The following is a 23,360-nucleotide window of genomic DNA, read 5'->3' as shown; positions in this document are numbered from 1 at the left end:
GGATTTTTTTTTACACACAAATCCAAATTAATATCAAAGAAACTTTAAAAAGACCATTCACGGTTACAAAGAAACCTTATATTTTTTCATTAATTTTAATGAAATTGATCAAATACAATAACTTTTCCATGTATTTAAAATTAATTAATTAATTAATTATTAAATACATTTATTATTATTATTTATTTATGTAAAAAGTATATTTAATTTTTATAATCACCCCAGCTTGGTGAAATTAAAGATATTTACTGAAGATTTATTAAATAATGGTCTAAAAAAAGAACACATTGTTTTATTTTATTTAATGACAAATAAATTCAATACTGTTTTTCATTAATTGTATAATAAAATTAATCAATACAATATTCAATAAAATATTATTATATGTTATTATAATAAACCATCTTAATTAACATTAAATGTAGATAATTAATAAATTATTATAATTATTTAAATTTTAGTAAAATGTAACCTAAATATATTTCTTTTAAAAATGAATCATACGTAAAAAAAAAAAAAAAATTCTTATTGAAAAATGTGACTATTAATAATAAAAATGGTCAAATAACAGGTACTTCTGTTGAAGGTAAATGGTGTTCTGTAAGCTTCTGACTAAGGAAAAAAGCTGAATGCTGAACTGACAGTGACATGAGGGAGTGACTAGTAGAGTTCACAGCAGGTACATCCCACCATCAGCCCTATAACAGTCCCGTCAGCCCTCCCTCTCCACAGAGCATCACTCCTGCTCTCCTCCTCCCTCTCGTTCCCTCCGTCTCACCCCTCACTCCAGAGAGACAGAGATCCTGTGATTCCCTATGGCTCAGTGTCAGAGCTGCTCTCAAAGCATGGGCGCGTATTACTGCCTCGTTCGCAGGAGGTTCAAGAGAAGACGCAAAAAACGATCCGAACGCAAAGGTAATCTGTTTGTTTTTCCACATAAAGGCTAAATCACTTTGAGTCGCTCTGGATCTAAGTTCTGAAATGTAAACATTCGTAAATGTTTACTGTAAACATTTGGCACATTTTGTTTTGTTAGATGTATTTGTTTCAACTACACATAAATAATCCTTTAAATTTGTATTTATTTTGTGATGTGTAGATTTTTGTTTGCGGAAATTATCCATTAGTAATGTTTGCGTCGCTTTTATTTGCGATTTGTCAACGATGCCGTTATGTAGTTAAACAAGGTTCAGGGTCAAGGAAAGTTTTTAAATCATTTTTGAAATGTTTAAAATTGTGATTTGAGAGGCTGGAAAAATAATATAATTCTAAATAGTTTTTCTCTTGATAATAAAAAGTTGTTGTGCAGCGAACATAATTATTTTGAGTTGAGTATACTTGATTTCTGTTTGTACCACAAATTGTTGTTTATTATTTTCAGTACATTTTATCGGCATCAATAACGCAAATAAAAGTTAAATGTGATTCCAACTGCCATGACATTTTTTTTATTTTTTTTTTATAAAATTTCTATTAAATTAATATAAATATTCAAGCCACTGAAATGTCTGTAGTAGATTTTTAATAAATAATAAATACCTTTACATTTTATAAAATGTTTTTAAGTTATGCTCGGCTCTTAAACATTTAATCCGCTATTTTTATTTTTTATTTTGGTGAACATAAAATGACTTTTTAAAAATCCAGTAATGTATTAATGGAAATTCATTGGACAAAAGATGTTTGAAGAAGTTCAAATAACTGTTAGTTACAACATCAAGTCTCAGACTAGTACTTGCATTATTTCTACCTGGTGTGTTTTAGCTGTCAACCGTTATTTCCCCCTGCGTCTTGCCCTTAGACGAGGTTGGTAAAAGCTCATGTACTGTTTCTCTCTCTCTCTCTCCCCCTCTTCTTGAGACTGTCGTGTCGGTGCTGAAGGCGGAAGATAGCAGGTTCAATTCAGACAGCTCCTCATGTGTGAAGTTTAATCCGTCTCATTAGAACGGCCACTTCACGCTGCTAATCTCTCACCATGGTTACGCCGCCAATCCAGTCCAGTGCAGCCGCGAGTCCAAAGATGAGCAATTGAGTTAGAATTAAGATAAAAGATAACCTTTTAATTCACTTCCGCAGATATGTGATGCTTTGATGGACCGACATCCTTCCTGAGATATTAATAAGCAGTTGTTACAGTATAAAACTAACTTTGCCTTTTGATATGATCTTGTCTTTGTTCCCCTTTACAATGGCAATGGCTTCTTTGGTGGTTAAGCAAATGATTTCGCAGCTGAAATGATATTAAGCAGGGACGGGAATCACAAGTAATGGCATGTTTTGATTCGTTTGAACGATACCTTAACAATGATTATTTTTGTAGTTTTGAGGGAGAAAGAATGTGGAAATGTTTATTCTTATTGCATTTATAACCCTCAGAAGCCTGGTTTCAGATTATGGGAATTTCACATTTTTCAGTAATTTTGCAGGTTTGAAGTCTTCCGGTTCTAAAGGCAAATTGAATGGATAAAGTGTAATGATGATTTTTACTAAACGAATTGACCCGTTCACATTTATTGTATAAAGAAATTCAAAAACGTTAATACATATATATATTTTTTTTTTATACGATTTAATATAATTACTTATTTATTTGTATTACTTTATTATTTATTTTGGCGAATTATAATTTTTTACTGAAATGGTTTTGAAGAAGTTGTTCTTGATTTCTTTGGAAAATAGTGCTTACAATCTTCTTCTTTTTTGACAATCGGTTGACTGCGCTCTATCCTAATCCTAAAGCTAGGATTGCAGACATTCTGCCATCGGCTGGGTGAAAATACACACACACACACGGGAAGTTATTCGCTTTTGGATGCCTGGTTGAAAATATAAATTTTTTAACAGAAATGGGGCACAGCAAATTAGATAAACATGGTTACTTATGCGTTTCTACACCCTGTGCCATCGTCTCTCATGCTCAAACATGGAGATAAAAAAACCTATTTCCTCTAGACCAAGTGTAGTGGAGTGAAGTCCTGGGGGACGGACTGTGAGTTTAATCTACTGGAGGGGGGGATAAATTCAACATTAGCTCAAGCGGTTCAGGTTTGACCAGCCAAAACCGAGACCGTGTCCAGTCCACCTGTCTCCTCCTCTCGCTTTCACCCTCTCTCCCCCTTTTCCCTTCTGATGGACTTTGCGATAAATCCGTCTCCGTGGCATGTGGTCTGTTCTGGAGCTTTGCTGATAAAGTGTGTTATCTATCCCACCTGTTCTCATCTGTAACATCAGTGGCACCTGTGTTTGCTCCTTTAGACACTCCTTCATGCATTGAGGATAATGGTGGCTTTTCACTTTTCTTTTCTTTTTTGATGTTTGCTCCTAGTTTACCCAAACATAAAAAAGTTATGTTGTATAATCGCCCACATGGCATTTCAAACCGGTATGACTTTTGTATATTTTCAAAATATATATTGTATATTTTGAACAAAGCTTCAACTGTTTTTGTCCATATAATGGAAGTCAATGGGGTCCAAAACAACATCACAGTGGACCCCATTGACTTGTATAAAAAAAAATAAAAAAATAATCTGAATGTTTTCTTTTGTGTTCGACATAAAAAAGTAATGACATGAGGGTGACTGAAATAATTTATTTTCCTTTTTTTTCCATTGAATGTTAAATATTATACATTGTAAACTCGGAAAAATGCAACCACGTGCCACCCCAAACTCACACCATTGTCTAAGTATATCTGACTCCATTTTCCTAGCTCTCTTTCTATCTCATTGTTGGCGTGTATGTCTCAGTACATGTGCGTTAAATTATGGAATCGCCTGATTAGCTTTACGGATTGACACACAGCCCTGCTGCTGCCCACTGAGTCCCTATGGAGTCGGCACTAAACGAATGCTGTCATAAAAATTTTACAGGTCATGTGGTGAAGACATGGCAATACTGGCAGATGCTAATTGTCTAAAAGATGGCAAGCTTTATTTGATGACTTGCAGTTACCGTTGTAAACTCCAAGTTTAAAGAGGCTATGACACATTCGCAAAGCTGAGCAATGACATTATATTGGATGCATAATTTTTTGCTGCTTTATCAGTAATGTTGTTGCATTTGATATATATATATAGTTTATATAGTGTGATATATATATATATATATATGTTTTAATTTGTGAATATATTATGTATTATGTAGTAACTCATATTATGAAATTTAAATTGAATGTTGATCTGTCACTAATATAATTATTTTTGCTTCCACAGGGATCATCAGCAAGACAATGAATGATGGTAGGGAAAATATAGTGTGTCTATTAAAAATATATGTACAATTTTCATGTATTTTTAAACAAACTGTCAAATAATGCATGTTCAATTTGATGCACTTTATTGTTTAAAGAAGCTCTGGCCATAAAGCAGCACTTTAAACACATCACATTTCTAAAGACCGCTTTCTGAGACTTCAAAGCATATGTTCAGTTTTTTCAGTGACCTAGGAAATCATAAAATAACTTGTAGGGTTGAATTCAAGTTTCCACGTTTTTCAGATGTAATTTCTGCCTCACTAGTGTCACCAAACAGAAAACCTATGATATTTTCAAACAGGTTTACTTAACACTGTACCTCTCTGCCATTGGTCAGCCAAACATATAGCCACACCCCAAAATCACACCATTGGTTAAGCCAAAACAAAGCAATGTTTGGTGCAGAATAATGGACAACTGGTTTGAAGGAGTTAGCATTTCTGTTTTGTGATGCTTGGCTTTACCTTTAATCCAAGACAAATCATATTAGTTGTGGACCGTAATACCTTATAGGCTGACTCTGAAAGTTTGTTTCTTTACTTTTGCTGACACTTGGAGAGAATCAGGCCAAGTGTCTTTCTCTATCTGCACAGGAACAGAGTGAAAGTCTGTTCACACTCCCAACACGCACACCTTTCTCTGTCCAGATCTCTCTTTCTATCCCTATCTGCATTTCTTCAGCTCTCCCTTTGGTCTCTCTCACTCCCATAGTGTTTCCTGATGAGCTGGAGGGTCGTAGAGCTGAAGTATTGCTCGCGTTCAGGCTGCGTCTTATGATCGTACATCTACCCTTCACTCAGAAAGACCCGCTGTGCATTTAAAGCCGGCTGCTCTCCGTGGTACTGAATTCATCTTTCTTAGCTCGCAGCTCTCCATGGTGCTGAACAAGTGGCATTTAATGCAACGTCCCGTGCTGTTTTAAAGCACCAAATGCAGTTTCCAACATGCTAAAAGTGTCTGCAATGCCATTTCAACTCAGTAATGCCCGTCGCTAATAGCTGATAACTTAAACGCTCCGTTAAGAGAGCCAAGTGTTGTTGTTTTTTCAACTTTAAGAGTGATGAAGTTTACAAGTTCAAGTTGAAAGTTCAGTTTCAGAGTCACAAGCAAGTTTAGATATCACTGCATACAGTTTGACTCCAATTTGACTGAAAGCGAGAAGAAAAATTGTGGTAAAAGATCTAGAGACGATAATTATAAGATTAAAACAGATGTTGAATGGTGAGTGATGTCGGCTAATTCAGCGACACCACTAATGTGCCAGGCGTCACACTGTGAGAAATGCTTCCTATTATTCCACGGGCTTTCATTTCCACGAGGTTTGCCACAGCTAACCCTTCTTTTATGGCATTTTACCGTCGTCAACATCAATCGGTGATCGCCATCAACGAGCAGGTGCACTTATCTCAGAGTGCAATGTGGACCGATTTCACATTCAGAATATATGATTTTATCCAACTCCCAACACCTTATTTTCCAGTTCTTGCATGCATAATGTTTCCTAAGAGGAAGCTCTTTTGATTTCGTGTTTGTTCACCTGAAACATTTTCTCAGCTCAGTCCGGCATCAAATGGGACATTTCGGAAAGATTGAAAACTTGAGATGACAGGAAATAAAATGGTGTTTATGTCTTGAGTGTCGGTATATCGGCTTTAAAAAGCTTCTGTTGAAGTGCCTGCACATGTCACTCGCTTTAATAGCTTTCATGATTTATCGAGCTTCTCAGGCTTGTTTATCACAGAGTCTCTTATCGACTGTATCCACTTCACTCAGCCCCTTCAAAGACTCATACTGATGGCCGTATCCTCATTCAAGCCAATCCGCACAGACACTTTCATATCTCCCTGCCTTTGGATTCGGTTATTTTGTTCCTGCCAATATTTGTTTCAAAAGATTTCATAAATGTTGCTACAGAGGTGTGGCGAAGTTTGAGAATTAGAGAAAAGTGATTGTAAAATATCTTCTGCTATTCTTTTTTTTCCTCATTGATGTTCCTCCTAACTGGTATGACCTCGGTTTTTAAAGCATGTTCAAGTATTAGATCCAATAAACGGAGAACTGTTCCTCCCCAACAGACATCTAATTCTTCTGAACTTGTTTCTTGCCTCAGCTCGAGTGCTGAAAGTGACTATTTTCTCAAAGTGTCTCTTTCCCTGATTCATTAGGGGAATGTTAGCATTTAATTGGGCAATAATTGCACCTGCACATTAGTTGTCTCCCGTCATTAAAGCTGGTTAATTAGCCTCATTAAGGGAGCAGGCGGAGGGTGTAAGTGGGAACAGATGACTTCAGTAAGCAGAAATCATGATCAGAGATGAATTTTAAATGTCCTTCCCTTCGATTCTCTGTAATAGGAGCCAGTGGGCGGCCCAGGGGCCAGCAGAAGTTCTGCAGTCTGGATGTGGATGAGGAGAAACGCATAAGTGAGTGTTTTGTCATTTTTGCTTATCTACCTCCATCTATCTGGAAATTCATATGTGGATAAATTCTCTTATGTGGAAAGATGTTTCAGTTTCAACAATGTTCTGATTTTGCGTTATTAAAAGAGTTGCAAAGGGCGCCAATATTTTTTGCACAAACTGCATTTGTTTGTAAGTGGAAGATGGGAAGGAGTATCCTCAAGACCTAATTCTAAGTTCAGCATGGTATCTTTTCGTTCATCAGTTCTTGTTATGGCTGTGGCTTAGCAGTTACCACAAATTTTCCATGTGCATTGAGACTTGGTGCTTATGTGGGAAATAAGTGAACAGTCATATATAGTATTGCTATACTTTATATTTTGGGGAAAAACTGTGACTACACAGTATTACGATAATCCCAAATACTCCGCGTGTAGGAACGTCGGTGCTGACCGCACATTTTACAAAATAAGGTATTTGTCAATAGCCATGTTTCTATCCAAAGTTACGAATTTGACTTGTGCGCAAAATTGGAATATCGCGTAATACATTAGCGAATAAAGCACCGTTTCCATCCAGTGAGCCGAAGAGAATAAAATCGTCATTTCCTGTAAACCTGGCATTTCCCCTAAATGACTGCCGCCTCAGAGCGCACATAAAGTTATCTTGCTTTCGTAGGCGGATGCCTGCTGTTTGGGAACACAGTCGTGTAAGACAGTTCTGGGAGGTAATTATAATGCGCATGCTTATGCACAGCCAATGACGCTCAGGATCTGTTGTCAAAGTCTTTGCTGTTGCGTACCAAATCCTCCGCCATCGTCTTGTCAGTCATCTCTCCTCACTCCTGTCACGTGATAATGAAATCTGACTCCTGCCAGAGGTGGACGAAGTATACAACTTCCTTACTTGAGTGAAAGTACAGATACTACTGGTCAAATATTACTCCGTTACAAGTAAAAGTTGTAAAGACCTATTTTTACTTAAGTAAAAGTACAGAAGTACTCGTTTTTAAAAATACTTAAGTATCAAAAGTAAAAAGTAAATGTCAATGCATTGTTTTATTATTGTTGCATTGTTGTATGTAATACTTAAAGTACCGTATGCCTCTGAATCTATGCCTGCATACCCTCATATCAATATCACATTTATTTCTAGAACACAGTTCCAGTAGTGGGATTGAATGTGAGATTGAATAAGTGCACTCAATAACGTCCACAATGGTTTCGGACACCCAAATGGCTGTTCCCTCAAATAGTGCCCTATTTAAAGTTTTTGGGCTTTTAGTATGAATATGTTCGCCTTACTGTTATCTATAAGCTAGTGTGCAAAAAAGTGACAAAATGTGCATTTAGTAAATCAAACCCAACGTTGAAAATGAAAATCAGGTTTATGTCAGAATCCAATGTCAGATTGACGTTGATCTCCAACATTGGACAGACGTTGTATTGTGGTTGAAAATGAAAATCGGGTTGACGTCAGGTACCAACATCAGTCGGGTTCAGACGTCAACCCTACTTTTATTTTCAATCAATATCCAACGTCAATCTGACGTCAGGTTCTGATGTCAATCAGATGCAGGGTTCTGACGTAAACCCGACTTTCATTTTCAATCAATATCCAACGTCAATCTGACGTCGGGTTCTGATGTCAATCAGATGCAGGGTTCTGACGTAAACCCGACTTTCATTTCCAACCAAAATGCAACCCCTGCAACCAAAATCATCCACTGACTGATGTTACTTTCTACTCAAGGACCTTGACAGAATTGTAGTGGAGTAAAAAGTACGATATTTGTCTTTCAAATGTAGTGAAGTTAAAGTAAAAAGTTTCCAGAAAAAATAATACTCAAGTAAAGTACAGATACTCAAAAAGTGTACTTAAGTACAGTACTCAAGTAAATGTACTTTGTTACTGTCCACCTCTGACTCCTGCTGCACTGTGATGCGACCCTGCAGCTTGTGCTAAATGGAGCATTGAAGCATTGTCCGTAAATTGTAGCGCCCATTGTCCAACTGAACTAAACGGTTATTATTTTTTATAAAAAAGCAAAACGACAGTGTCAGAGGCCAAGTAATGTAATCGGTGTACAGAATAGCGGATGTACAGAATAGTGACAGCCCTTGAATTCTGCTCTCTTCTGCTGGTTTTCCACTCTATCAGTGAGATCCTGTTACGTATTTTCCACTTGATTGTTGTCTTTGAGGGTACTGTGCACTGGTTCACAGTCTGTAGGGGGCATGATCAGGAAGTTAACACCATGCCCAGGAGGACAAGTTGTAGACAGGCAGTGGAGTGGAAAAGTGAAGTGAAGGTTGTTGACAACTCTGAAATTGGAGTGTGATGATTCAGTCTGGTGAGGATTATAAACTCTCACACTCCAACAGAATACCTGTGTGGAGTTTTGAAGCATTATTTTGGGTTACTGGTTGTGTTTAAACTGTTTTGTTTGAAGATTCATCCATGGTCTCCATGTGCTGTTTGTTTTGAGCTTGTTTATTGCACTAAAGGTTTACGAATAGGGTCTTCAAGGTAAGGAGATGGGATTGCACCTTAAGATTGACCATTGATTCCTATACGTCTCAACCTTCAATCCTTCCAGTAGATCTCTTGTCAGTCTCTTTCTGACACTGATTTAACATTATAAGCTCCTGAATCAAAAGGCAAAGTTACTTTCTCTGGACATCATAGGTTTGTTTAGCATGGATGAAAACCACAACCTGGACAGACTATGAAAGAAGCCATTGGGGATCCATGAGGATTAGACTAGAAACAACCACGGCCACGATTGTTCGACAATGATGCTCAAGAAGCACAGGTAAACACAAGAGCCAGTGTTTCCGTTGTGCAACTGAACGAGATGAGATGAGGACCGAAGCTCAAACTGTTGTCTCAGATGGGGCCTGACTGTAGAAGTCTGTTTTCATGACTGTAGAAGTTAAAGGACAGCTGTTTGTAGGAAGGGACAGCATGAAGAAAAAAACCCCAAGTGAAATGCAGCCAAAAATGCCTTGCATGCTTTACAGATTCCTAGTGAAACCGAGGCTCACTTCTCCATGGCATTGCCACACGCCACTTCAAGCCATGTAGACTTTCCCGACCTGCTTCTAAATACACTGGCGCTGCCTGATGTCCTCCAGACAGTGCCACAAATGATGTGAGAATCCTAAACAATCAAACTAAAGTGCAAACTTTTGGTGGAGAGTGGCCAGAGCCACAGCAAACAGCTTTTTGTCCTCTAATGGGACTTTATAGTAGCGAGAAAGGGAAACTCCTTAGATTGATCTCAACAGTCTAAACCTTAAGGCAGCACTTTCTCTTTCTTTTGTCTTTTATTCACATTATTTTTGTCATAAGCACCTGAGTAGTATTGTACTGCAGCATGTTTTAAGTTTATGCTCATGTCCGCATGATAACCGGTTGCGATTTATATAAATTTTTTTTTTTTTTTTACCTTGCGGTTCCTCATCATACAGGTCAAGTTTTTGAATACCAAATTTCCGCTGACATGTAATCGTGGGCGGTCATGCATTTGATAGTTGCAGAGTGAGCAAAAATGCTTCAATAGTAGATTGAACTTGATTTTTCATGATATGACCTGTTTAATGTAATATTGTGTAATATTATGTAAAACATTTACCTGCATAATTGTTAGTGTTGTTTGCCATTGATTTTTAGAAGATAACAACATTTAAATCGAGTTACAGGGAGATGAATAAATCTTTTGAAGTTCTTGCACCGAAGTTGCTCACTCTCTGGACATCACAGGTTTGTGTAGCTACATGTGTACATCCTCCACCAAAGATTCCAGGAACAACCAAAGTCATGTCCACTCCACTTTCCAAGAGCCTGTAAAGTTTTGGTCTGGCCTAAACATTCTGTGACGCAACTTGATGAGGTACAGGCCCAACGCAGAAGAAAGCCAAGATAAATGCAGCGGACAATGCTTGCACTCTTTACAGTTTCCCAATGCATCTGAGGCTCGCATCACCACAGAATGCATCACTAATCAGAAATTTGGGAAGACCATAATGACACTTCGTCAGAAACAAATGACACGATTGTCCCAAATGAGCTTCAATTTGGATTAAACTGATATCTAATACTGACCTTCTGTTAGCACTATGTATTTCATTAGTTTCTTGTCTCTGTTTTCTCTCCTATAAATGTATTTTTCCTGAGCACCAAATGGAGTAACTTGTGCTTTTACTGCAGGATGTTATAAATGAGAATTTACCCTCATTTCCATCAGCTTTGGCAACTGGTTGGTTTGATGTTACTTGTTTTGGTAGTTTTGCTTCTTTCCTGTTACATATTATATAGATATTTATCACTTTTTCTTTTGGAAATTGTGTAAATATCTAGAGTGTGCTTTAAGTATGATCTAAAAAACAAAATTATTGTCATATTAACAAGGCAATTAGCTCTCCATCTGTAGTTAAAATGCTTCTGAAAGCAATATTAATATTTTTAAAACCATATTAATATTGTCTTGATGTAAAAAATTTTAGATTGACTTTTACGATTGTATCATTTCCATCCAGTTACAAAGAAAGATGAAAGAATCTCTAAATTTTACATTTACAAGGTCCTGCACCGAAGGCATTGTAAGTTACTCTCTCTGGACATCACAGGTTCGTGTAGCATGGACGTTAAAGAAAACCGCAACCTGGACAACCTCTCCTCCAAGGAAGCGCTGGGGGAGGGGCCTCACGTAGCCAATGGGAGCGCTCGGGGATTGAGCAGGAAACGCCCACTGGAGGAGGGCAATAAAGGCCACGGACACTCCAAATTCCGCCCCAAGAAGCGCAGGAAACCGCAAGGGCCGGTCTTGCCGAAAAATGCTCTCATGCAACTGAATGAAATCAAACCGGGACTGCAGTATAAACTTCTGTCGCAGACGGGGCCGGTACATGCACCCGTGTTCGTTATGACCGTTGAGGTTAACGGACAATTGTTTGAGGGCTCCGGCCCAACAAAGAAGAAAGCCAAACTGAATGCAGCCGAAAAAGCGCTGCGCTCTTTTGTTCAGTTCCCCAATGCATCCGAAGCTCATCTCGCGATGGGTCGCACGCTGACCGTTAACACAGACTTCACCTCAGATCAAGCTGATTTCCCAGACATGCTTTTTAACGGTTTTGAGACGCCCGCACAGCCTGATGAACCCTTCTACCTGAGTCTCGGCAGCAATGGGTCTCTCTGCTCTCTAAACAAATACCCTCTCTATGTGACTCTGAAAAACAACAACAGGTTACATCCTCCTTTCCCACTACCCCCTGCACTCACAACGCCCCCAACAGGCAGTGGCAAGAATGCTGTGATGATCCTAAATGAGCTTCGGCCGGGACTGAAGTATGAGTTTGTGGCTGAGAGTGGTGAAAGCCATGCCAAGAACTTCATAATGGCAGTTACTGTGGATACGCAGATGTTCCAAGGTTCCGGCCGGAATAAAAAACTGGCGAAATCGAGAGCAGCCCAAGCGGCATTGTCAGGTCTCTTTAACATGCAACTGGACCAGACACCATCTCGACAGCCAATCCCTAGAGAGGGACTTCAGCTACACCTGCCTCAGGTGAGAACTATGTACCCCGTTTTTTTTATTAGGGGTTGTCATTTACAGTACTACTTTCCCCATTGACATGACCAACACACAGCAGCTAAAAACAGTCGTCACTCTTCTGGAATAACTTTTTCATTTAATGTCTATGATTTTTTTTTTAAATGGTTACAATGTCAAAATGACCTGTCAAAACTACCTCATATAATGGGCTAAGACTACGATGCACATAACTGACTACGCCATAAATGAATTCAGTTAATTTCTATAAGACCACATACATTGGACCCCTCTGCATTTTATCATGCTTGATATTGAAAAAGCAATTTTAATGCGATTAAATGCTATGCTTCGGTAGCTTTGCTTAACCATCATTTGTCCTTTATAAAGCTTCTGCCAGTCTTCATTTAACAATTTTAATTAAATCAGAATCTACACACGAACGTTTCAGTTGGATTTCAGATGAAGTCAAGCATTAAACCTTTAATCGGTGCGGCAGTGTACACAGCATTATTTACACATTAGCTAATCCTGTACATAATCCCTCCCATTCCCCCTTGATAACAACCGAAGAGAATAAACAGAATCTTAATTAAAATCAGATACAGGAGCACTTCTCAAACAAGAAAACGCATCACTCTCACCTTTCTGTCTAAAGAGATCTTTCAGTAAAAGTCTTGTCAGTCAAGCAATTCATTTCTTTTGAGATCGAGCATTAAAAACGCGTTTTGTCAGCCATTTTCGAATGGAACGTGCTCCGTTTAAAAGTAACAACTTCATGTATTGTTTTGAATTTGGAATTTACACAAATACGTTGTACGTTTTGATAAGAGATGTTTGTACAGTTACGGTTGTGGGTTCCACAGGTCCTCGCAGACGCCGTCTCTCGTTTGGTTGTGGAAAAGTTCAGCGAGCTGACGGACAACTTCACGTCTCCACATGCACGGCGGAAAGTCCTTTCAGGTGTTGTAATGACAACCGGTAAGCACAATGCACACTTCTGATAGGAACGTTGATCTAGAAAGATGTTCTCTTCGGCTAATTCCCGTCGACCATTTTATCAGGTACGGATGTGAAAGATGCTCAGGTGATTTGTGTCACCACGGGAACCAAGTGTATAAACGGAGAGTACATGAGTGATCGAGGACTAGCTCTTAACGACTGCCATGCTGAGATCATCGCACGCCGTTCCCTCCTCAGATACCTGTACAGTCAGCTAGAATACTTCCTCAGGTGATGCGCACGCACGCACACACACACACACACACACACACACACACACACACACACACACACACACACACACACACACACACACACACACACACACACACACACATCCATCTCTTACGTCTTATAAAATGCAATAATGCATTTTTATTGAATGAATGTTTTATAAATAAATAAAATATAAGTGTGAGTATATACAGTGTGTGTGTGTGTGTATATATATATATATATTAAAAAAAGCATGCAAATATATACAAATTTGCATGCTGTTATGTAACGGCTGTGAGTTTATTGTTAATTTAATGTAGTTAAAATTATAGTATGTAATAAATGCATAAATATTTAAATTATAAATATTTAAAAAAATGAAATAATATAATTTATGGGTGCTTGTAAAACTGTCTAATAATGATTTATTTTCTAATCATTAAGAATTAACATCATTCACACTAGCCTGTGGATATGCTAAATTATTTTATGTGTGTTTAATCAATTAGACATGACCTTTTATTCACTGTGAAATAATAAATGACAGATTTGATGAGATGGGTGTCAGGCCAAGGACCTATTTTCAATTATAGGCATTTCAAAGCCCTTTTAATGGCCTCTGTTGGCATAATAGATCACAAAAGTGTGTGTGTGTGTGTTTTCTCTGTAGCGACAGCACTGAAGAACATGAGAAATCCATATTCAGATGGTGCAGTGAACATGGCTACCGGCTAAAAAACGATATTCAGTTCCATCTGTATATCAGCACGTCGCCCTGTGGAGACGCCCGGATTTTCTCCCCTCATGAGGCTGCTGCCGAAGGTATGCCATTTTTTATGACGGGTGGATGGATTCGCACATTTTGTTGTTGCATTAAAATAAGGACGGGCTTTTAAAAAGTAGTAAACTAAACTCTATTCTCTTTCTTTGTAGACCAGGGTGATCGGCATCCAAACCGCAAGGCCCGTGGCCAACTGCGAACCAAGATTGAGTCTGGAGAAGGTACGATACCCGTTCGTACAAGTAACACCATTCAGACCTGGGATGGGGTCTTGCAAGGAGAACGACTGCTAACTATGTCTTGTAGCGACAAGATTGCAAGGTATGGTGCCATCAATAGAGAAATTAAGTAGAACTGCGAACCATTAACATTGTTTTCATACAAAATATGTGTTCTCAATTGCCTCTCTCAAATTAATTTACTCTAAGTCAGCATAAAACGGAAGTGGTGATTTTTCTTCCTTATTGTGACCTATATCCGAATGAAACGGCTTCCTGAACTAGAAAAAATGTAGGACGGGGCTTGATTTTGTCCATGGGGAATTGACTGGATGGTTGTGGATGATGATGTGCACAGATAAATAATTTATAATAAATACTGCAATATTCCATAAAAAAGACAAGTGGAAAAGTTGACATGAATAATTCCATATGGTGACGTATTTCAAGAAAAAAAATAGAGTGGGATTTGTTTTTATCCATCAGGAAATGATTGAATTTTTCATGTTTTAAGCTAAAACCGTTTCTTTTTGATTTCTATCTTTGAAGTATGCACAGTTTAGACATCTTTTTCTATGTAAACAACGGCTGAAGCTTCAGTTGATGATTCGTATTGAGAGAAAAATAAGCTGCTGACATCAGGTGGCCCACTTTTGTGTCGACACCTATCCTCTATCCACTCAATGTAGAACTCTTCCTATGACAGTCTCACTTTTTTCCCGTCCATCTCGTTAGCATTCTGTCGCATGCATCCAGTGGCACTCAGAAAGCAGCTGATTGGCTGTCTTCTTGGCTCTGAAACCCCAATCACTTCAGCTCTCTCCAGAGCGGGGGGCTCCCTGGAGCAGGGGCATTTGGACCCTGATTAGGACTCTGATTATGGCCTCCAAAAAACAGCCGTCCTGCTGAGGGAAGCCTGCTGCCGCAAACACATCCGCATGCCTCATGTTGGATGCCAAGAATCCCACTCCAGTTAAACGCGGTCGTTATCATCCAGCTGTGAGCTTAGGCTTTTCGAGAGCTCGGATCTCATGCGTCACCTTTGGAAAAAACTTGTTTTAAAAGCCTTGAAGAAATTACAGTGATTGAGATTATAAACCCCAGGTGTTATTTTTCCGATCATTTCAATGGTTGCCGTAAATGCGTCTCTGTGCTAGTGCTTTTTCTCGAAATCAGGATGTTGTTTCTTTCCTTTGTGGCTTGTTCTGCAACATAAGTATCATGCTGTATGTCCACAGGGGGTGACTCATTTTGAACCGCTTACATACGAAGACTTTATTTCCTTCCATCATCAATGAACAAGGTTCACCAGGTGCACACCTGTATTTTCAATAACATTTCCGGGTTTTCTTTCTGCCTTTGTAGATGGAACGTGCTCGGAGTGCAGGGATCTCTTCTGAGTTACTTTTCAGAACCCATCTATTTTTCCAGCTTAATTTTGGGAAGTCTGTACCATGCCGACCATCTTTCCAGAGCCATGTACCAGCGCATCGCAGACATGGAAGATCTTCCCCAGGCGTTCACCCTTAACAGACCCCTTCTTAGTGGTAAATCATCTCGAATGAATAAATGGTTGATTTGACAAGTTTTTCAGCTCTTTGCCCAACCACATTTGTTTCTTCTCTCATCTGCAGGTATTAGTAACGCAGAAGCAAGGCAACCTGGGAAAGCTCCCAACTTCAGCGTCAACTGGACGGTCGGAGATCAGGGGTTGGAGATCATTAACGCTACCACGGGGAAAGATGACCTTGGAAGACAGTCTCACCTCTGCAAACATGTCCTCTACAGTCGCTGGGTCTGTCTGTATGCCAAGGTAAAGCATTTCTTTAAAGGAGGACGATAATGGATAAATCAAAACAACCAAGGATTGATTTTTAAATAATATGGTAACTTGGTATATTAAAATGGCAATATCCATTTACCTCTCTCAGCTCAGTGAGACTCTGCGGATCCGAGGATCTCGTCCGGGCTCCTACCACGAGGCAAAACAAGCGGCAGTGGAGTATCACGCAGCTAAACAAACTCTCTTCAAAGCTTTCAACAAAGCGGGACTGGGAGCGTGGGTTGAAAAGCCCATCGAACAAGACCAGTTTTCCCTCACCCCTTAAGATAAACCTAGGGAAAGGGATTGTCTGCAAAATATCTTTTGTACATTTACATGGAATGCAAGGTTTTAATCTAACCTCCACAGTTGTCACTCTTTTGCTTCTGTTATTATTGCAAGTCGCTCATTTTCTTTTATCTATAATAGCATGTTTATGTTCACTCAAAAAAATGGCGGGCTTAAAAAGAACCCAACTGGAAACTTGGCGCTGGGTAAGAGGTGGACAACACGTTGCGCTAAACAAACCCACACAATTAACCCTATTGACTATGGCTACGTCTACATTTATCCGAATACATTTGAAAACGACATTTTCATTTCAAAACGTTCCCTGTCCACACTTTGTTTCAAGCGTTTTCCAAAAGTTGCTCATCCACATTGAAACGTGAAACAAAATGATACAGAGAGAGCAGACATAATAAAGTTCTCACGCTATTCCTTCTGGCACGATCATTTTATTAGCAAAATATCCCACCACTCAGTGTTGCGTCCAGGTTGCACTCAAAATCGCATGGTCTAAAACACAATTGTTATCATGTTTTGCCGCAGGACAGCAATTGTGAGTACATTTTCAGTCATCTTTGTAGGAATGCAATATGAAGACTGTACAAAGGAACATTTCTCTTTAGCAACACTAAAAGAAAGAATATTGCAGGCACAACAATGCCGGTATAACCATAGATATCTACAGTATTGGTACAATATGCGTCACATGACTAAAAATGCGTTTTCAAATTTATCCACTTGGGAGTGCGTTTTCAAAAAGCTCAGTCTTTGTTGACAAAAACGCTGTCTCATTGTGGACGGAAGGCCAAAACGGAGATAAAAAGCATTATCAAACAAAAATGTATTAGTGTGGACAAGACCGCTTCATTTTACCTCTGTAATTATTTTAAATTGTTGACTGCCTTTTTGAGCATAGATCTAAACATAAATGGTTGTAATTCATGAATGCTTTTGAATACAGACCTAAGGTTGGCCTCTTTATAAAAAGACTCTACAGGTGCTAGAAAATCAAAGCCAAGTTGTGTTCCAAATTTGAAGTTAATACCACAAATATGTAGGTTTTCAAGAACCGTTTCCATTGCAACACATTTTCACATGATGAATTTGGAATGTTAAAGCTTTCGAATGATGCCTAATTTATGACGATTTCTAAAATATGTGATGCCAAGTTAAAAGTGCAATCCTGTGACAGTTAACAGGCTAAACTCTTAGAATTGACATGATATATGTTAGGTTTCCTACTCTGCTGCTTTGAAATAAGTTGACTGCTTCAGAGTATAATGTGAGACTACAGAAGTTTTTCTAGGGGCTTTCGCACAGGGTAGTTCTAGGAACTAGCCACCAGGGTGGTTCCCCGAGAATGTAATGTTCCCCTGTCGGGTGCTGGTGTTTCGCGTGCGTACGGCCAATCAGTGTGTACTTGCGTCACTGGTTGTTCCTATTGTGCTGGGTTAGACCCTACTCTGAAGTAGGAGCTAATTTAGTTCCCCATAAAGACGATCCTAGGACCAAAATCCTTCCCAGTTCCTGTGGTGCGAACACGCCAAAAAGCTGGTACTTCCGCCAATAGTTCTAGGAACTATAAAAAGGTTCCTCCTGTGCTAAAGCCCCTTATGTCTCACAAACCTTAAATGACAGAAAAGATCGATCACACAAACCAATAAATATTATGGTTGTCATAACCCAGCAGCTTGGTTGCAAAAAAATACTCAACATTGTGAACATTGCGCAATACAATATGTATTCACCGATGTTGGATGAATAAGAACAATATCTTCTGATATCTATAGTTTGGTGGTACTGCCACCTTTTTAAACACCCTGATATTCAGTACATAAATAAGAATACAAATTAATAATTTTATTCTCTATAGTATCTTTTCCACATTTAGCTAACTTAAGGTGCTTTAAGTCAAATAAGTCAAACTGCGATTAAAGTGCTATTAATTACCAAGCTAGAGATGCGTTTTGCAACTACACGCATCCCTTTTGATTCATAGAACATAAATTGGCTGTTTAAATAATCAGGCGATGTTTAATAACTCAGATAATTATATATCGGCCAATATCTGATTAACCAGTCCATGCGTAGCTAAAAATAATCTAACATAATTACCCAACAGGCTCAACTCAGCATTTAGGTCAAATCCAATAACCCAGCGTCTTTTAGAGATATTGAACATTTTTATTTTATTTTATTTGAAAATGTATTTTTCTATGTGTATGTTTTTGTCTAAAACTATGTTTCCACTTAACTGTAAATTTTAACAATTTAGTTTTCTGTTTAAATGGATTATTTTGTCACCCAATTTCTCATTTAATGTTAAGAATGCAAAGCTATTTTATTGACTAAATGACACCAATCACTGTATCATCAGAAATTTGATTTAAAAAAAAAAAAAAAGTGGTAGAGGGATTTGATTATCAGATGTTTTTCAATGATTGTAATTATGTAAATACTAAATTACAGTGTTACAGATTCCAGAAAACTGCTTTGGATTTCATATCGGTTACTTTGGTCTTTCCCAAAATGGCCCTTCTGTGTGGATTTGTGTTCTTGTTTGCATGTGTTCATGAAGTACACAAGACCGTTTATGATTCAGAAAAGTGTTTTGAAGCCGCAGTGCACACTTTTGCAAAGCGCTGGTGTGAACTTCACTGCGGGTTTCTACCCAACAGTCTATGCTGCATTACATCACCAAAGTGTGGACTTCTCAGAAGACTGAGAGCAACATTTGGGAGCGGCCCTTTATTGTTTTTTGTTGGATTTTGTTAGTCTCTGCTCAGCAGGAGATCTAGAATTATCATAAACTCTAGAACTTAACTTAGTCATGTCGATACAAGAACTTGTCCTGGAAAATTCCCATGATGCCACAGTGTTCTGCAATTCAGGTTGCTCTATGTTGTCTGAACTAGAGTCCCGCATGGATTCGGTTTGAACTGGTTCTGCCGGGCCGGAATCAGAAGTTGCTTTAAGTGCTGCATCCAAGCAAAGACTCAAACGCTGCATGAGTTTTCACATGAGAAGAAAAGAATAAAAGGCTGTACTGTACGAAAATAAAACCGTCACAATCTTTGTGGTTTATTTTGGTTCGTCAATCTTTTGTCTCATGTTTCCCAAATAACACCAAACATAATGGACATTGAGAAAGGTTTTTCCTTAATCCTGAAAGTTGTTTAATTTCCAATAAATAGCACTGTGTGCAATTGTACCGACTTTTGAAAGCTTGAAAGTTTTTAAATACCCAAACAATTTAATTAGGGATTAAAAAGCATTATCAGTGTTCTGCGTTCTTAAGAACAAAAGAGTTTCAAGTGGATTCGTTTCTTGAATTCTAATTCCACTAAATTATGACCTTTTGTGTACCCGCAATAGCGACAGGCAAAATGAAGCGATTAGCGGTGTGGTAATCGCAGTGACTAGAGTGAAATTGTGTTTATCTGAGCTCGCAGGCTTGTTGTGCCGGATTGGGCTTTGAACAATGGCACTTTCGTCTAAAGTGCTTTTATCCGTGACTCCTTTAATTCAAATTCTGGAGTGTTTTCTCTCTTTTTACATGAACATTTTTCAGCCGCGAGTCCTAAAAGCATGTTTGTATCCTGTTACAAGTGTGTTTTACAGGCTTACAACAAATTTTACCAATGATTTTCCAATATTGTATAATGTTTGTGAAACATTGTTTACACTTTTATATGTATATATATATGGAGATGCAATAACAGCAATTTATTAAATATTTACAGCAGTAGGACTTAAATGGAAATAGTAATATATTAAAACGTAAATAACCATAAAATCGTAATCAACTTTTAATTAAAGGGAAGAGGAAATACTCTTTTTTTTTTTTTTAAATGGTAATATTAATCAATGATTAATGGTGATATTAATATATTAATTTATTTCAGTGTTTGATTTTAAGGGCATATTTATTTTTGAATAATACGCTTTGTGTCCAGTTTGTGTTTATCAAAACATGTTTTGCAGTTTCTGTTGACCTCTACATGTCTGTTTAACCTATAGAATTTATAGCTGTATATTATTATTAGTATTGGTATATTCATTGGTGTCTTTTTGATTTGATTGTGTCACTGTGTATTATCTCATTTTGACTAAATCTGGAAAATAATTTTCACTTTTTTTTTTTTTTACAGTGTGTGCAAGTAATTTCACTGCAAAGATAGTTTTGCATTTGCTTAACAAGGAAGTATGAACAATATTTTCCCATATACTATGTGCATCCTAAACAAACTAAATTTCAGACAGGAGAGGTATTCTCAAGCCATTATTTTTTCCTCTGCCCTTTGTATGAAAGTAGAGAATGGTTTTTGATAATCCGTACAAACCTGTGGCTTCCCTCTCACAGCTGTCCCTCTTCTACCCATGGTGCATCGGGAGCATGTGGGTTTGGACCATATCAGCTCTCCACACCTGTGCAAGGTGAGAAAGTGGGAGATAATCCCGGCTAGGATTTGCCTCATCTCTGCGCTTCACAGAAACCTGAACAAACAAAATAAAGTAAGCTTATCGGCCATCAAAACTTTAAAAACTTCCACCATCTGTCGGCACCATCTTTAGCTTCAGAGAACTTCCAGTGCGAGAAGAAGAAAGCTGCCCTCCGTTTGTGTGAACTGTGTGGATGTATTTAAGGTTTAGGGAAGAAACAAGAGATCTGCGGATGATTTTCAGAGTTCGATCAGACTCGAGGTGAGGCAGGATTAGCGTTAGACGCCTTTCATGGCTTCCAGCTTCAACCTTTATCTCCAAATTGCCTTTCAGGAGGTGAAGTGTGTAAAAAGAGAAAAGCTGTGCTCTTTCTCCCCTTGTCGTTGGAGTCATAGTGGTGCGTTTCACTCCACTTAAACAGTTTTTGTTGAGCGTAATTTCAAGGCATTGTATGCGAGCACAACATGTCAGTTGTTTTGGTTGCTTCAAATTGCCAAGGTGAGATAAGATGATTTGAAGTGTGAAAAAAAAAAATATGTCAGGGGCTTTTTGATGAAAGCATTTTACCTCAAAGAAAATTGACTCAAGTACTTATGACCGAAATCTCAGACAAAGCACGTAAAGTTCAATATATTGGCTCAATTTGTATTTTGCAGAACTAAACATAGTTAAAATCCATAAACAGTTCAATTTATAACAACTTCAATGTATAAGTCGATAACAATCATTAAGTTTCAGCTGGCCTTAGTCAAGCTCTAGAGTAAATCAATGGTGAATGAGTTGGTCTACACTGTTTTGATAACATTGATTTGCCAGTGTCTTTAATCCAGAAACCTCTGCACCTCGATTCATTTGTCACAGCTCGTTTATTCCTTCGATTTGCCGCCATTAAACTACTTAATGGACCTTCCAGGCCTTTTAATATCAACAGACCGGAGAACAACAGACACCATCTTACCTGAGTTAATGGAGCATCATTAATCTTTCACCTGCTGCTGAAAACTTGATCTACCTGCTCAACATGTCAGGATGAAGAAATGTGCTTCTGTCTAAGAATGTAGAATCCAATGTGAAATTTTCCATGGTAAACATGGTTAATATAGCCTAGATAAACCATGGTAACCACAAATTAACCATTGTTTTGCTACACTAACCATAGTTACATGGTATTGTAAAGCTCTGATGATCATACAAATGGTAATCAATCCGCCAAAAAAACATGGTTTGTTAGCCTACTAACTTACACTTTTACTACTTACTAGGCTACAATAAAACCATGGTTCATTTTCGTATAGCACAGAAAAAGACTGAATAAATTAGTAAATTAATAATACAATAGGCTAGGATCTCTGCCATCCACTGTTTGAAGGAGACCTGATATTAATTCATTATAATTTACACTAGCGATAATAATTGTAATAACTTTGGAACTTTTGACAATAGTGTAACGTTAGTTACTCTGGTAATTTTCACATTTTCAGGGGCAAAGGCATATTTCGCCTCATGGATTGTGATATTGTACGTAGGCTACGTTTTTCATGTTGACAAAAATCATATTGCAAATTTGACAATCTTTTATATCGCGTATAATCTAATAAGTCTTTTTCAGAATCATTAAACTCAGGTATTTTACTCACGTAATTTGTCTTCTTCATCAATGACGCATCCTCCAAGGCGGGAATATCATTGCACGTGTTCGTCTCGACGTATGGTCTCGAAACATCATTTCAGTTTGTAAAAGTTACGTTATTACGTAATGTTGGCCTAATGGCTTCTAATTTTAACCTTTGTAACACATATGTGACCCATCTTACCTGAATTTCTTATTTGATTTAAATTGGTAATACAAATAATTATACGTAATTATTACAAATGTATGCTACTTTACAGATGTGAAAATATTAGTCTAGTAATTTCCCTACATATAATTATGATGCTGCTGTTTGAAAGCCCCATACCCCCCTCCTCCTCCTCCTCCTCCTCCTCCTCTCTCTCTCTCTCTCTCTCTCTCTCTCTCTCTCTCTCTCTCTCTATTCCCTTTCTTTTTCAGATAGTGATGAGATTTGCATGCTGACCTTCATCCGGAGGTGAGTTTGCCCTTTCCAAACCATGGCTGCACACTACAAGAAGAGCGACACGAAATGCCACAGAATCCGTCAATATGGAAGTGCAATGAGATTAGACGCTCAATAAATGCTGTCTGTTAAAATTGATTATGGAACAGGTCATGTTTGCATTTTATGTCAATTTTGATACTATTATCAAACAAGGCATTTCCCCCTATAAATTCCAACTGCTTTTAAAAAATATTATTACATTATTAACCAATATTATAATTAAATATTGTACGATGTATTTCCATAATATAAAATAATACCTACC

At 38.0% G+C, this 23,360-nt stretch overlaps 1 protein-coding gene across 1 annotated transcript; it reads left to right on the top strand.

Annotated features, from left to right (window-relative positions):
* Positions 1-428: 428 nt before the first annotated feature.
* On the top strand, positions 429-19,617 carry adarb1a (adenosine deaminase RNA specific B1a). Its single transcript, XM_082137698.1, has 11 exons — positions 429-915; positions 4,215-4,241; positions 6,610-6,678; positions 11,286-12,223; positions 13,075-13,189; positions 13,273-13,441; positions 14,097-14,248; positions 14,360-14,528; positions 15,791-15,972; positions 16,060-16,238; positions 16,357-19,617. The coding sequence occupies exons 1-11, from the start codon at positions 816-818 to the stop codon at positions 16,531-16,533; spliced, it is 2,277 nt and encodes a 758-aa protein (XP_081993824.1). The 5' UTR covers positions 429-815; the 3' UTR covers positions 16,534-19,617.
* The last annotated feature ends 3,743 nt before the right edge of the window (positions 19,618-23,360 follow it).

The sequence above is a fragment of the Leuciscus leuciscus genome (assembly GCF_965113295.1).
Source record: "Leuciscus leuciscus genome assembly, chromosome: 15".
In the NCBI taxonomy this organism is placed as follows: domain Eukaryota; kingdom Metazoa; phylum Chordata; class Actinopteri; order Cypriniformes; family Leuciscidae; genus Leuciscus; species Leuciscus leuciscus.
Note: the sequence above shows the minus strand (reverse complement) of the source record. Positions and strands in the feature narration are given on the sequence as shown.